The sequence below is a fragment of the Oncorhynchus gorbuscha genome, linkage group LG20 (genome assembly GCF_021184085.1).
Source record: "Oncorhynchus gorbuscha isolate QuinsamMale2020 ecotype Even-year linkage group LG20, OgorEven_v1.0, whole genome shotgun sequence".
NCBI classification, from domain to species: Eukaryota; Metazoa; Chordata; class Actinopteri; order Salmoniformes; family Salmonidae; genus Oncorhynchus; species Oncorhynchus gorbuscha.
Window position 1 is genome coordinate 33,073,979 of NC_060192.1, and position 16,804 is coordinate 33,090,782.

Below are 16,804 nucleotides of genomic sequence, written 5' to 3' on the forward strand. Positions count from 1 at the left end.
TTCATCTTTAAAAGTCAAATGTTTCATCGATATGTTTGACATATTACTGGTCACATACAGTATGTCAAAAGAAACATATGTATGGTTGAATGTAGAATAAATAATCATTTAAATTTCATTTAAGTTCATTGAATTGAAATCGATTTCCGAATTCCAAAGTGATATTCAAGTATTGAATAGGAATTAAAGAACAATTCGCAACTCAATTCAGAATTGTCAACCAACCCTGCTGCATATCATATTACGGATAACATAACAGATTACTCTATTTCTGCACACAGGGTACCCAGGGTCTTCCAGGTTCTACAGGGTTGGTTGGTCTCCCTGGCACCAAAGGGGGAAAGGTTAGAAGCATTTTTCATGCCCTGTTTTTGTGGAAATGGAAAGAGAATGGGAAAGGGGGATACCTAGTCAGTTGTACAACTGAATGCATTCAACTGAAATATGTCTTCCGCATTTAACCCAACTCCTCTGAATCAGAGTGGACAGGATATCAGAGACCCTTCAGAGACAGGTACATTTTCCAAAGTAAGCTGCTTCTGAATGAATTTGATCATATTTAATTTCTTCAACAGGGAGAGCAAGGATTGCCGGGATTAGATGTAAGTATGTCTAAATCTGTCACATTTCTATGGAGGGATTTCCATGCCAACCTTAAATTGCATTTGAATTCCATAATTTAGAATTTGTATTAGGCTATTGAATTTAATATTTTAGAATTTGTATTGCACAAATTAAATAATTTAATTCATAAATTAACTTTGATTTGAAACTGAGTTGAGTGAATATTGCATTCAGTTTAATCATTCGATTTACATTTAATTGAATATTAAATTTCAATATGGTAGATATTGCATTCATTTTCTGTGTATCAAGTTTACAAACTACGGTATAATTAAAGTTGATCAAAATGTCATAATGTCAACTTCTCAAATGCATTCAAATTCAGTTTTCAAATTCAGTACTCTAAATTCAGTTCTCTAAATCCAGTACTCTAAATTCAGTACTCTAAATTCAGTACTCTAAATTCAGTACTCTAAATTCAGTACTCTAAATTCAGTACTCTAAATTCAGTACTCTAAATTCAGATTGAAAACCAGAGACAACATCCTGGTACTTTGCCAGCCAGGAAAAGTACAGATAGAATGAAATGGTCTCTGTGGTAAACAGAAGCTTCTGATGGTCTCTGGAGCCATCATGGCATGTTTCATTTATTTTATTCCTATGAATTTGGCGGTTCAAATTTTGTCTACAAGCGATGTGCCTTCTGCTCCCCTCTATGCCACAGTCTTGTGACATGCAGGACAGCTGGTTTGAACCCTGTCAGTCACAAGAGCAAGATTAAATACAGAGTGGAACAGCGATGACAAGGCTATTCAACTGTATTCTTATGGGGGCCAAATTTTTTTTTGTGTGTGACACTAACAACTAACAAAGTCTCTTAAAGACACCTCATTAACCACCACCTCTTTCAGGGTTTCCCCGGGCTGATGGGACAAAAGGGGGAGAGGGGGGGCAGAGGAGACAAGGTGGGTATCAGACACAACAGTGGCTACTGTGGCTGTGTTTATTCATCTTCTATTACATGTGAGTCATTTAGCAGAAGCTCTTATCCAGAGCCACTACAGTTAGTGCATTCATCTTAAGATAGCTAGGTGGGACATCCACATATCACAAGCAAAAGAGCATTTTTCCTCAATAACGTAGCTAACCGGTGCCCCCACACATTGACTCTGTACCGGTACCCCCCGTATATAGTCTCGCTATTGTTATTTTACTGCTGCTCTTTAATTATTTGTTACTTTTATTTCTTAATCATATTTTGTTTTTTAACTGCATTTTTGGTTAGGGCTTGTAAGTAAGCATCACACTGTAAGGTCTACGCAAATCAAATCAAATCAAATTTATTTATATAGCCCTTCGTACATCAGCTGATATCTCAAAGTGCTGTACAGAAACCCAGCCTAAAACCCCAAACAGCAAACAATGCAGGTGTAAAAGCACGGTGGCTAGGAAAAACTCCCTAGAAAGGCCAAAACCTAGGAAGAAACCTAGAGAGGAACCGGGCTATGTGGGGTGGCCAGTCCTCTTCTGGCTGTGCCGGGTAGAGATTATAACAGAACATGACCAAGATGTTCAAATGTTCATAAATGACCAGCATGGTCAAATAATAATAAGGCAGAACAGTTGAAACTGGAGCAGCAGCACAGTCAGGTGGACTGGGGACAGCAAGGAGCCATCATGTCAGGTAGTCCTGGGGCACGGTCCTAGGGCTCAGGTCCTCCGAGAGAGAGAAAGAAAGAGAGAAAGAGAGAAGGAGAGAATTAGAGAACGCACACTTAGATTCACACAGGACACCGAATAGGACAGGAGAAGTACTCCAGATAAACAAACTGACCCTAGCCCCCCGACACAAACTACTGCAGCATAAATACTGGAGGCTGAGACACGAGAATACGCCTGTTGTATTCGGTGCATGTGACAAATACAATTGGATTTGATTTGATCAGTAGAGTCAGAGCTAGAAAGGGGGGTCAAGTGCAAGTGCTGGTTACATAGTTTTGGGGTGGGTGTCGAGGGGAGGCGTAGGAGGATTATTTAGGTATAGTGTAATGTGGAGAAGAAATGAATGCTCGATGAGAGACTCCTCTGTGGGCCTCTGTAACTCCGTTGGTAGAGCACGGCTCATGCTACCCTTGGATAGTAGATTTGATTCCCTGGACCACCCCATACGTAAAACACGCATGCAGCCCAGACTGTAAATCGCTTTGGATAAAAGCGTCTGCTGAAGTGCATATATTATTATTATTAGGGCTGCCAAATGATGAAAAACAATGTATCTAGTTAATCGCAGGATTTGCTTTGATTAATCACGAAGAATCGCAAATTCAGAATTTGCTCAAATTACACAAATCATTACAAGAAAAGTGACATCTTGATTTTTTCCAAAGTAACGGTTAGCAAAATCAGGTAAATTGATGAAGCACAATTTATTTAACATCAATGTCAACTTGTTTTGACATCACATTGTTGTTTTTATTTGTATATATTATGTATTTTGGATATTTTTAGTGCATTTTAGATGTTTTCAGACTATGCAATATATAATTGCTTTATTATGCACTAAAATGACAAAAGGTTAACTTAAGTTAACTGAATAACTCTAATAGCCCTAATGATGATATATTATTGTTTTGTCTCTCTTCTCTCTCAGGGTGACAGGGGGATGCTGGGAAAGAAGGGACTGAAGGGACAGAAGGGCGAGCAAGGCCCCCCTGGACTGGACCAGCCCTGTCCTGTGGTATGACACTTCTTCCTGTCTCATCTCCACTCACTCTTTACTCTAACACTGCCTTTTCATTCAAGGGCAAACCTTTCTTTCTCTAAATAACACAATTATTAGGTTTCATTGGAGTGTAGACATTTATAGGTATATGAGATATTTATATAATGGAAATGTTTATATATGACTGAGATGTTTGTATGACTGAGGTCAGGACTTGAGTAAGTGGCTATAGACAGACAGTATACACAGTACAGTATCAATTGAATGAAGGAGTGACATTTTCGGAATGGCTCTTGCTGACAGGGCACCAATGGGGGTGGAGAACACCCTGGGGAGGCGGGGCAACTCTCAGGCGCCCCTTGCCCCCTGGTATAGTATTTCTGCTTTCTGTCTTTCTGTCCTCCACCCCTCATTAACCCCATCCCCTGTCTGTCTTCCTGCTTTCTGTGATGCAGTGGAAGCCATACTTAGCCCCCCCCCCTCCCCTTTCACTCCCTAGTTAGACATACTTAGCCCCCCCCCTTTCACTCCCTAGTTAGACATACTTAGCCCCCCCCTTTCACTCCCTAGTTAGACCTACTTAGCCCCCCCTTTCACTCCCTAGTTAGACATACTTAGCCCCCCCCTTTCACTCCCTAGTTAGACATACTTAGCCACCCCCTTTCACTCCCTAGTTAGACATACTTAGCCCCCCTTTCACTCCCTAGTTAGACATACTTAGCCCCCCCTTTCACTCCCTAGTTAGACATACTTAGCCCCCCCTTTCACTCCCTAGTTAGACATACTTAGCCCCCCCTTTCACTACCTAGTTAGACATACTTAGCCCCCCTTTCACTCCCTAGTTAGACATACTTAGCCCCCCCCCTTTCACTCCCTAGTTAGACATACTTAGCCCCCCCCTTTCACTCCCTAGTTAGACATACTTAGCCCCCCTTTCACTCCCTAGTTAGACATACTTAGCCCCCCTTTCACTCCCTAGTTAGACATACTTAGCCCCCCCTTTCACTCCCTAGTTAGACATACTTAGCCCCCCCTTTCACTCCCTAGTTAGACATACTTAGCCCCCCTTTCACTCCCTAGTTAGACATACTTAGCCCCCCCTTTCACTCCCTAGTTAGACATACTTAGCCCCCCTTTCACTCCCTAGTTAGACATACTTAGCCCCCCCCTTTCACTCCCTAGTTAGACATACTTAGCCCCCCCTTTCACTCCCTTGTTAGACATACTTAGCCCCCCCCCTTTCACTCCCTAGTTAGACATACTTAGCCCCCCCCCCCCCTTTCACTCCCTAGTTAGACATACTTAGCCCCCCCCCTTTCACTCCCTAGTTAGACATACTTAGCCCCCCCCTTTCACTCCCTAGTTAGACATACTTAGCCCCCCCCTTTCACTCCCTAGTTAGACATACTTAGCCCCCCCCTTTCACTCCCTAGTTAGACATACTTAGCCCCCCCCTTTCACTCCCTAGTTAGACATACTTAGCCCCCCCCTTTCACTCCCTAGTTAGACATACTTAGCCCCCCCCCTTTCACTCCCTAGTTAGACATACTTAGCCCCCCCCCCCCATACTTTCACTCCCTAGTTAGACATACTTAGCCCCCCCCTTTCACTCCCTAGTTAGACATACTTAGCCCCCCCCCCTTTCACTCCCTAGTTAGACATACTTAGCCCCCCCCCTTTCACTCCCTAGTTAGACATACTTAGCCCCCCCCTAGTTAGACATACTTCACTCCCTAGTTAGACATACTTAGCCCCCCCTTTCACTCCCTAGTTAGACATACTTAGCCCCCCCTTTCACTCCCTAGTTAGACATACTTAGCCCCCCCTTTCACTCCCTAGTTAGACATACTTAGCCCCCCCTTTCACTCCCTAGTTAGACATACTTAGCCCCCCCCTTTCACTCCCTAGTTAGACATACTTAGCCCCCCCCCTTTCACTCCCTAGTTAGACATACTTAGCCCCCCCCCTTTCACTCCCTAGTTAGACATACTTAGCCCCCCCTTTCACTCCCTAGTTAGACATACTTAGCCCCCCTTTCACTCCCTAGTTAGACATACTTAGCCCCCCCCTTTCACTCCCTAGTTAGACATACTTAGCCCCCCCCTTTCACTCCCTAGTTAGACATACTTAGCCCCCCCCTTCACTCCCTAGTTAGACATACTTAGCCCCCCCCTTTCACTCCCTAGTTAGACATACTTAGCCCCCCTTTCACTCCCATAGTTAGACATACTTAGCCCCCCCCCCTTTCACTCCCTAGTTAGACATACTTAGCCCCCCCTTTCACTCCCTAGTTAGACATACTTAGCCCCCCTTTCACTCCCTAGTTAGACATACTTAGCCCCCCCTTTCACTCCCTAGTTAGACATACTTAGCCCCCCCCTTTCACTCCCTAGTTAGACATACTTAGCCCCCCCCCTTTCACTCCCTAGTTAGACATACTTAGCCCCCCCCCCCCCCTTTCACTCCCTAGTTAGACATACTTAGCCAGCAACAAACCAGCAAGACACTGGGTCTCCTAATTGGTAGTCTAATGTTAGCGGCATAACACAATAGTCAGATCCTCAAAACATGATAACCTGGGCCAGCATGTCTACCACTGCAGCAGAGCTACCTGTCCTTCACTGTGCTGAATGTGCTCGTCCCTGCCTGTAGTCTAGCTGAACAGAAACGCTGTTTAAACTCTTATCACCGTGGGTGTAGTGTGTAATGTTGTGACATCGGTGTTGTGCTCCTCCTATGTGAAGTAATGTTGTCAGTGTTTTACGATGTTACGTCAGCTACTGAATCATGAGCTGGGATGTCACTGTTTTTAACCACTGTAACATGGTATTAGTTTAATGGAAGGTTTGACAGCATGACTGCTGTGTGCTGTTAGATATCCCTCCTCCTAGCCCTGTGTTGTTACAGACCATCTGTGTTTATCTGTTGGCGATGCGGCGTGTGTTTCTTTTCTGTCCCCAGGGTCGGGATGGGTTACCCATACCTGGGTGTTGGCATAAGGTTTGTACAGCAACACTACTTCTATGAAGCCCTTTTTGGGTGTTAGGCTGTATTAAGGTATCTGCACACTAGGTTCGCTCCTAGCAGAACTCGGCTAAGGGAAGTGAACATCTGTGCCTCGCTTAGTCCCTTAAAAGGCCTTCTCTTCAAAAAATACAAAAAGTGGGAATAGTACTGTTTTTCCATCTTGAGAAGCCGTAGTCAGTATACACTTCCTCAAAATAGTCCGAATTCATCGAAGATAACTCAAGAAATCTGTCATTAATTTTGACGTTTTTGCCGTAGACATCTCAGTCGCCCAATTTTACATCTAACTAAGATGTTTGGTGCAGTATTTATATGTGAAAAAATGTCGTCTATCGTTGAATGACAACAAACACTTTATCGAAGAATCCCTATTGTTGACCAATGACCGACGAAGGGGCGTAGACTTCATCGAAGAATCCCTATTGTTGACCAATGACTGACGAAGGGGCGTAGACTTCATCGAAGAATCCCTATTGTTGACCAATGACCGACGAAGGGGCGTAGACTTCATCGAAGAATCCCTATTGTTGACCAATGACCGACGAAGGGGCGTAGACTTCATCGAAGAATCCCTATTGTTGACCAATGACTGACGAAGGGGCGTAGACTTCATCGAAGAATCCCTATTGTTGACCAATGACTGACGAAGGGGCGTAGACTTCATCGAAGAATCCCTATTGTTGACCAATGACTGACGAAGGGGCGTAGACTTCATTGAAGAATCCCTACTGTTGACCAATGACTGACGAAGGGGCGTAGACTTCATTGAAGAATCCCTACTGTTGACCAATGACCGACGAAGGGGCATAGACTTCGGCTACCGGCTTTGGCCTCGAGAAAACATTTGTGTGCACAAACAGCCGAAAAAAACCTTGCTGAATACCATAAAGACCAAAAACGGCACAAAATGTTGTCATAATGTATGCACAAACTGTTTCAGATGGGAACTATTCAGATGCCTTTAGGGGTGTTTAAGATCTTATATTTCATCTTACATAGTGTACGGTGTCATTGTACAGTATTATTTGCCTGCTAGTGAATGTGTGTCTCTGCTTTTGCTCTTTTTCAGTGATGACTGACCTGGGATCTGGGATCTGTACATATCGATATATATTTTTCAAAAAAAACTCAAGTATTGTTTTTTGTTGTTGTTGCCAATTCTAATTTAATATATTGAGTTTTTCGTATTGGAATTTAGATTGTGGGTCACAATCAATATTTTTTACTTTTTGCATATGAAAAGAAAACTATTTTTTTTAGTTTAGAGATTACTTACAAGAACGATATCATGCACACAAAGAGGGGAGACTGGTGACAAACGGAAAGCAGCAGCGAATGCACTCAACACCTACCGGATGGACAAATGTTGCTGCTTTTATCTATACGGGGAGAAATAAATCATTGATTCTGACTAACAGGCTCACTAGTGTTCCCATATTGGAGTGTACAACTCAGCCTGCACCTTGCAAAGACATCTACCCCATCACTCCTGTGATCGCTGTTTGCTTTGAAAGGACCAGTCCTCATGGCAGGGACCCAATGCCAGGTGCCTATCCCAACCTTAGGAGAGAGGTATGGGGAGGCACAGGAGCCACACAGACTGACTGCGCTGGACAGAGACAGATGGCTACACCAGCATGGAGGGAATATGGCTTTCACTCTTCAGCTGCAATCCTAACTGGTACTGGAGGGACTGGATACAAACTCCAGATCCCTCACAACAAATTACAGACACACACTAGCTTAGATGAATGGATTTATTTCAAGTAGTTCTACATCACTTAGCAGTGTGTTATCCATTACATGAGGTTGTGTGTTTTTGTCATAATGTGTGTAAAAACGAATCAGATCTGAAATGAACACGTTTTAATACCATGATCTTTCGATGGCTTTTGAGATTTAACCTTTGTCTGTATAGACGTTTTCTTAAATGTGTTTCATGTTTAGATCAATATTTTGGTTTAAAATGTTTTAAAATGTTTGTAATGGTTTCAAAGTTGTTGCATCAAATGCTTTTCTCATTCCTCTGAGTGCTCTAACCAGTTCATTGACACAGAACACTGTAAAACTTTGTAGATAAATATCATGGGATATTCCTGTGTAGGTTTTATAAATATAATGGGATATTCCTGTGTGTAGGTTTTGTGGAAATTCCTTGGATCTGTCTTATATTCAATTTACATACATTTTAATTTCATACATAGCCCCTGAAAAAGTTAGAGCTATTCAAACAGTCAGATTTAGATTTTCATGTCAAATGAATGATAGCAAGCCTAAAAAAGGGTCAGGACTTTTTACATCTGACATCAAGGTAGAAATAAAATACATATTTTCAAACCTACCAGGTGGGCTTATTGGGCTAATTATTGTTTGTTCTAGATACATGCAGTATTTAAGTTGTCGTTCATATTAAATACTATTTCAAATGGACATTGTTGTCTTTTTAATCATGAAGTTTGAGTTGTATTTTAGTATCTACTGTTGGTGATGAGGTCATAGGCGTTCATGACCTACTTCAATAGATGTTAGAAGAAGAAGAAGCTATAAGAAGCTAACTCATTTGTTTTAGATATATAACTACGGAATACATATCAGGAACATCCTAAGTGAATTGCCTAGTTAAATAAAGGTGAACTAAGGTTACCTCAGACATCACCCCTTTAGTAGGTTGTAGCCACCGCAAACTATAGCCTGGAGCTCCTGTACTTCAGGACAGTGGGGTCCACAGTGCAGGAACAGGAGTCTTCTGGCCCTGGAGATCAGAGAGAGATGGACCTGGACAACCACTATGGGAGGGAGACAGGGGGAGGACAATGGGAGGTGATAAGGGGACGTGGGGATCAGAGAGATGGTGAAGTGGAGCCAGAAACAGAGGAAAAGGACAGGGGGAGGACAATGGGAGGCGATAAGGGGACGTGGGGATCAGAGAGATGGTGAAGTGGAGCCAGAAACAGGAAAAGAACAGGGGGAGGACAATGGGAGGCGATAAAGGGACGTGGGGATCAGAGAGATGGTGAGGTGGAGCCAGAAACAGAGGAAAAGGACAGGGGGAGGACAATGGGAGGCGATAAGGGGACGTGGGGATCAGAGAGATGGTGAAGTGGAGCCAGAAACAGAGGAAAAGGACAGGGGGAGGACAATGGGAGGCGATAAGGGGACGTGGGGATCAGAGAGATGGTGAAGTGGAGCCAGAAACAGAGGAAAAGGACAGGGGGAGGACAATGGGAGGCGATAAAGGGACGTGGGGATCAGAGAGATGGTGAGGTGGAGCCAGAAACAGAGGAAAAGGACAGGGGGAGGACAATGGGAGGCGATAAGGGGACGTGGGGATCAGAGAGATGGTGAAGTGGAGCCAGAAACAGAGGAAAAGGACAGGGGGAGGACAATGGGAGGCGATAAGGGGACGTGGGGATCAGAGAGATGGTGAAGTGGAGCCAGAAACAGAGGAAAAGGACAGGGGAGGACAATGGGAGGCGATAAGGGGACGTGGGGATCAGAGAGATGGTGAAGTGGAGCCAGAAACAGAGGAAAAGGACAGGGGAGGACAATGGGAGGCGATAAGGGGACGTGGGGATCAGAGAGATGGTGAAGTGGAGCCAGAAACAGAGGAAAAGGGCAGGGGGAGGACAATGGGAGGCGATAAGGGGACGTGGGGATCAGAGAGATGGTGAAGTGGAGCCAGAAACAGAGGAAAAGGACAGGGGGAGGACAATGGGAGGCGATAAGGGGACGTGGGGATCAGAGAGATGGTGAAGTGGAGCCAGAAACAGAGGAAAAGGACAGGGGAGGACAATGGGAGGCGATAAGGGGACGTGGGGATCAGAGAGATGGTGAAGTGGAGCCAGAAACAGAGGAAAAGGACAGGGGGAGGACAATGGGAGGCGATAAGGGGACGTGGGGATCAGAGAGATGGTGAAGTGGAGCCAGAAACAGAGGAAAAGGACAGGGGGAGGACAATGGGAGGCGATAAGGGGACGTGGGGATCAGAGAGATGGTGAAGTGGAGCCAGAAACAGAGGAAAAGGACAGGAGGAGGACAATGGGAGGCGATAAGGGGACGTGGGGATCAGAGAGATGGTGAAGTGGAGCCAGAAACAGAGGAAAAGGACAGGGGGAGGACAATGGGAGGCGATAAGGGGACGTGGGGATCAGAGAGATGGTGAAGTGGAGCCAGAAACAGAGGAAAAGGACAGGGGAGGACAATGGGAGGCGATAAGGGGACGTGGGGATCAGAGAGATGGTGAAGTGGAGCCAGAAACAGAGGAAAAGGACAGGGGGAGGACAATGGGAGGCGATAAGGGGACGTGGGGATCAGAGAGATGGTGAAGTGGAGCCAGAAACAGAGGAAAAGGACAGGGGGAGGACAATGGGAGGACAATGGGAGGCGATAAGGGGACGTGGGGATCAGAGAGATGGTGAAGTGGAGCCAGAAACAGAGGAAAAGGACAGGGGGAGGACAATGGGAGGCGATAAGGGGACGTGGGGATCAGAGAGATGGTGAAGTGGAGCCAGAAACAGGAAAAGGACAGGGGGAGGACAATGGGAGGACAATGGGAGGCGATAAGGGGACGTGGGGATCAGAGAGATGGTGAAGTGGAGCCAGAAACAGAGGAAAAGGACAGGGGGAGGACAATGGGAGGACAATGGGAGGCGATAAGGGGACGTGGGGATCAGAGAGATGGTGAAGTGGAGCCAGAAACAGAGGAAAAGGGCAGAGGGTGGAAAAGAGATATAAGATTTATTGCTGTAGGTGAAACAAGCAACAAATTATGAGAGAACAATTTGAGGAGTATCATAATTATTAACTTTTTCTTTCTAATAAAAAAAACTATTTGGCACAAATTGTTGATAAACAGTTGAATTCGGAAGTTTACATACGCCTTAGCTAAATACATTGAAACTCAGTTTTTCACAATTCCAGACATTTAATCCAAGTAAAAATTCCCTGTCTTAGGTCAGTTAGGATCACCACTTTATTTTAAGAATGTGAAATGTCAGAATAATAGTTGAGAGAATTATTTCTTTCAGCATGTATTTCTTTCAGCACATTCCCAGTGGGTCACAAGTTTACATACACTCAATTAGCATTTGGTAGCATTGCCTATAAATTGTTTAACTTGGGTCAAAGTTTTCAGGTAGCCTTCCACAAGCTTCCCACAATAGGTTGGGTGAATTTTGGCCCATTCCTCCTGACAGAGCTGGTGTAACTGAGTCAGGTTTGTAGGCCTCCTTGCTCGCACACGCTTTTTCAGATCTGCCCAGCAATTTTCTATAGGATGAGGTCTTCAGTTCTGCCTACAAATTTTCTATAGGATGAGGTCAGGGCTTTGTGATGGCTACTCCAATACCGTGACATTGTTGTCCTTAAGCCATTTTGCCACAACTTTGGAAGTGTGCTTGGGGTCATTGTCCATTTGGAAGACCCATTTGCGACCAAACTTTAACTTCCTGACTGATGTCTAGAGATGTTGCTTCATTATATCCACATAATTTTCCTGCCTCACCCATTTTGTGAAGTGCACCAGTCTCTCCTGCAGCAAAGCACCCCCACAACATGATGCTGCCAACCCCATGCTACATGGTTGGGATGATGTTCTTCGGTTTGCCAGCCTTCATCTTTTTCCTCCAAACATAGCGATGGTCATTATGGCCAAACAGTTCTATTATTGTTTCATCAGACCAGAGGACATTTCTCCAGAAAGTACAATCTTTGTCCCCATGTGCAGTTGCAAACTGTAATCTGTCTTTTTATGGCGGTTTTGGGGCAGTGGCTTCTTCCTTGCTGAGCGGCTTTTCAGGTTATTTCGATATAAGACTGCTGTTGTTCTGGGATTGATTCGCACTTTTCGCATCAATTAGATTTACTCAACTCCTGCATCCTCTTCTCCTCCGCCCTCTCTAGCCTTCTTTTGAAAAAAGTCCAAGTTAATCAAGGAGAGGCAGCGAGGAGAAGGAACGTGGACGGAATTGTGCTTTTATTAAATGAGAACGACCCCAACCCCCCCCCCCCCCGTTGGCCCATTCAAATTTCTGCAGGCCCACCCACCAATGAATTTCTTGCTACACCCCTGGCTACTACTGGTCCTTGTTCCTCTGGTGCTCTAAGAACATCCTCTGTATGATACTGCTCCCTGTAGGGACCACTGAAGAAACACTATGAAGAAACACACCAAACCTTTCGCCTTTCTTTCCAACTGTTTCTTTTTATATTTGTAATATCCAAGTGAATTTACAGTATTTGCACAATAAATTACAGTTCTTTAATACATTTGTTTTGGATAATTATTTCACAGACTGAACTGTGAAAGTGCAACAATTGAAAAGTAAGAGATACATTTGCCAAACGTGTGAGATGGAAAAAAAATACCTTCCACATTTACGTGTAGATAATTCACTATATATTACATTCACACTGTAAAGGGGCTGGTGGTTTCATTCATCAGACTGTGATAGCAATTGTTTTCACGGTCTGAAACAATTTATACTAAGCAAAAATATAAACGCAACATATAAATTGTTGGTCCCATGTTTCATGAGCTGAAATCAAAAGAAATCACAGAAATGTTCCCTATTTTGGCCACAAATTTGTTTACATCCCTGTTAGTGAGCATTTCTCCTTTGCCAAGATAATCCATCCACCTGACAGGTGTGGCATATCAAGAAGCTGATTAAACAACATGATCATTACACAGGAGCACCTTGTGCTGGGGACAATAAAAGGCCACTTTAAAATATGTACTCTGGTAGCAGCTTCAGAGAGTGGTCAGTGTCTCCATGACTACAGAGATGTACTCTGGTAGCAGCTTCAGAGTGTTCAGTGTCTCCATGACTACAGAGATGTACTCTGGTAGCAGCTTCAGAGAGTGGTCAGTGTCTCCATGACTACAGAGATGTACTCTGGTAGCAGCTTCAGAGAGTGGTCAGTGTCTCCATGACTACAGAGATGTACTCTGGTAGCAGCTTCATAGAGTGTTCAGTGTCTCCATGACTACAGAGATGTACTCTGGTAGCAGCTTCAGAGAGTGGTCAGTGTCTCCATGACTACAGAGATGTACTCTGGTAGCAGCTTCATAGAGTGTTCAGTGTCTCCATGACTACAGAGATGTACTCTGGTAGCAGCTTCAGAGAATGGTCAATGTCTCCATGACTACAGCGATGTACTCTGGTAGCAGCTTCAGAGAGTGGTCAGTGTCTCCATGACTACAGAGATGTACTCTGGTAGCAGCTTCAGAGAGTGGTCAGTGTCTCCATGACTACAGAGATGTACTCTGGTAGCAGCTTCAGAGAGTGGTCAGTGTCTCCATGACTACAGTTATGTACTCTGGTAGCAGCTTGAACCAAACCTTCCATAACAAAGCCATCACCTACAGAGAAATGAACCTGGAGAAGAGCCCCCTAAGCAAGCTGGTCCTGTGGCTCTGTTCAGAAACACAAACAGACCCCACAGAGCCCCAGGAGAGCAACACAATTAGACCCAACCAAATCATGAGAAAACAAAAAGATAATTACTTGACACATTGGAAAGAATTTACAAAGAAAACTGAACAAACTAGAAAGCTATTTGGCCCTAAACAGAGAATACACAGTGGCAGAATACCTGAACACTGTGAATGACCCAAAATGAAGGAAATATTTGACTATGTACAGACTCAGTGAGCATAGCCTTGCTATTGAGAAAGGCCGCCAAAGGCAGACTTGGCTCTCAGGAGAAGACAGGCTATGTGCACACTGCCCACAAAATGAGGTGGAAACTGAGCTGCACTTCCTAACCTCCTGCCAAATGTATGACCAAATTAGAGACACATATTTCCCTCAGATTACACAGACCCCCACAAAGAATTTGAAAACAAATCCAATTTTGATAAACTCCTATATATATTGGGTGAAATACCAGTGTGCATCACAGCAGCAAGATGTGTGACCTGCAGTCACAAGAAAAGGGCAACCAGTGAAGAACAAACCCCATTGTAAATACAACCTATATTTATGTTTATTTATTTACTTGAACTATTTGTATATCATTACAACACTGTATATCGACATAATATGACATTTGAAATGTTTTTATTCTTTTGGAACTTTTGTGAGCATGATGTTTAGGGTTCATTTTTTATTGTTTATTTAACTTTTGTTTATGATCTATTTCACTTGCTTTGGCAATGTAAACACGTGTTTCCATTCCAATAAAGTCCGCCCACAAAAAAATGTAATTGAGTGTTGGGTGTCTTCACGACTACAGAGAAGTCCTCTGGTACCATCTTCAGAGAGTGTTCGCTGTCTCCACTCTGGTAGTAGCTTCAGAGGGTGGTTGGTGTCTTCCTTGAAATTGTAGAAGTATGGGACGACTCCCTGGGTGGAGATGTGTGTGAACCAGTTGCGTCAGCCTGAGCAGTTGTCCCTCTATATGTCTGGACCCTGGCGAAACAGTCCCGGGAAATCTGAGATCCTTGGGAAGTCCCTATCCTAACCCCAAACTCAACCTCTACCTTTAACCCTAACCATTACGTAACCCTAACCTTAACCCAGGGTTTTCCAAACTCAATCCTCAGGACCCCAAGGGGAGCATGTTTTTCCCCCTAGCACTAACAACCAACACTAATAATCAAGGACAGAGTTTGGGAAACACTGCCTTAACCCTTATCTTAACCATTTCAAATTGAAATTTGTAGCTGGAGAATTTAAAATCTGAAAACAATGCTCCCTAAATTTTATCAGCATATCAAATGCGTGACCCGGGCTGGCAAAACCCTGGATCATTGTTATTCTAACTTCTGTGACACATACAAAGCCCTCCTTTCAGAAAATTTGACCACGACTCCATTTTGTAGCTCCCAGCCTATAGATAGAAACTAAAACAGGAAGCGCCCGTGCTCAGGTCTGTTCAACGCTGGTCCGACCAATCGGATTCCATGCTTCAAGATTGCTTCGATCACTTGGACTGGGATATGTTCCACATAGCGTCGGACAATAACATTGATGAATACGCTGATTTGGTTAGTGAGTTTATTAGCAAGTGCATTGGTGATGTTGTACCCACAGAGTCTATTAAAACCTTCCCCAACCAGAAACCGTGGATTGATGGCAGCATTCGCACAAAACTGAAAGCACGAACCACTGCTTTTAGGTCAAGGTGACCGGAAGCATGACCGAATATCCACCATGACCCACCATTTTTCCTGTTCCCAAGAACGCTACGGTAACTGAGCTAAATGACTATCGCCCCGTAACACTCACTTCCGTCATCATGAAGTGCTTTGAAAGACTAGTCAAGGACCATATCACCTCCACCCTACCTGACACCCTAGACCCACTCCAATTTGCTTACCACCCCAATAGGTCCACAGACGACGCAATCACAATCACATTGTACACTACCCTAACCCATCTGGACAAGAGGAATACCTATGTAAGAATGCTGTTCATCGACTTCAGCTCAGCATTTAACACCATAGTACCCTCCAAACTCGTCAATTAAGCTCGAGGCCCTGGGTCTCGACCCCGCCCTGTGCAACTGGGTCCTGGACTTCCTGACGGGCTGCCCCCAGGTGGTGAGGGTAGGAAACAACATCTCCATCTCTCTGATCCTCACCACTGGGGCCCCACAAGGGTGCGTTCTCAGCCCTCTCCTGTACTCCCTGTTCACCCATGACTGCGTGGCCATGCACGCCTCCAACTCAATCATCAAGTTTGCAGACGACACTAAAGTGGTAGGCTTGATTACCAACAACGACGAGACGTCCTACAGGAAGGAGGTGAGGGCCCTCAGAGTGTGGTGTCAGGAAAATAACCTCACACTCAATGTCAACAAAACAAAGGAGATGATCGTGGACTTCAGGACACAGCAGAGGGAGCAGCCCCCTATCCACATCGACTGGACAGTAGTGGAGAAAGTGGAAAGTTTTAAGTCCCTCGGTGTACACATCCCGGACAAACTGAAATGGTCCACCCACACAGACGGTGTTCAACCTCAGGAGGCTGAAGATATTTGTCTTGTCACCTAAAACACACAAACTTTTACAAATGCACAATCGAGAGCATCCTGTCGGGCAAGATCACCGCCTGGTACGGCAACTGCTCCGCCCACAACCGTAAGGCTCTCCAGAGGGTAGTGAGGTCTGCACAATGCATCACCGGGGGCAAACTACCTGCCCTCCAGGACACCTACACCACCCGATGTCACAGGAAGGCCAAAAAGATCATCAAGGACAACAACCACCCGAGCCACTTCCTGTTCACCCTGCTATCATCCAGAAGGTCAGTACAGGTGCATCAAAGCGTGGACCGAGAGACTGAAAAACAGCTTCTATCTCAAGGCCATCAGACTGTTAAACAGCCACCACTAACATTGAGTAGCTGCTGCCAACACACTGACTCATCTGTAGCCCCATTAATAATGAAACATGTAATATGTAATGTAATAAATGTATCACTAGCCACTTTATATAATGTTTACATACCCTACATTACTCATCTCATATGTATATACTGTACT

At 44.5% G+C, this 16,804-nt stretch overlaps 1 protein-coding gene across 6 annotated transcripts in view; it reads left to right on the forward strand.

Moving 5' to 3' along the window:
• LOC124006691 (collagen alpha-1(XXIII) chain-like) overlaps positions 1 to 8,743 on the forward strand; it is a 729,230-nt gene extending 720,487 nt beyond the window's left edge. For 5 of the 6 annotated variants that reach the window (XM_046316762.1, XM_046316765.1, XM_046316766.1 and 2 more), the window contains 7 exons: positions 282 to 344; positions 576 to 602; positions 1,476 to 1,529; positions 3,215 to 3,301; positions 3,590 to 3,655; positions 6,248 to 6,286; positions 7,383 to 8,743. In XM_046316762.1, coding sequence (XP_046172718.1) covers positions 282 to 344; positions 576 to 602; positions 1,476 to 1,529; positions 3,215 to 3,301; positions 3,590 to 3,655; positions 6,248 to 6,286; positions 7,383 to 7,385 — 339 coding nt within the window. In that variant the 3' untranslated portion in view covers positions 7,386 to 8,743. The remainder of the gene's footprint in view (positions 1 to 281; positions 345 to 575; positions 603 to 1,475; positions 1,530 to 3,214; positions 3,302 to 3,589; positions 3,656 to 6,247; positions 6,287 to 7,382) is intronic. The other variant, XM_046316764.1, reaches the window with a different exon arrangement.
• The last annotated feature ends 8,061 nt before the right edge of the window (positions 8,744 to 16,804 follow it).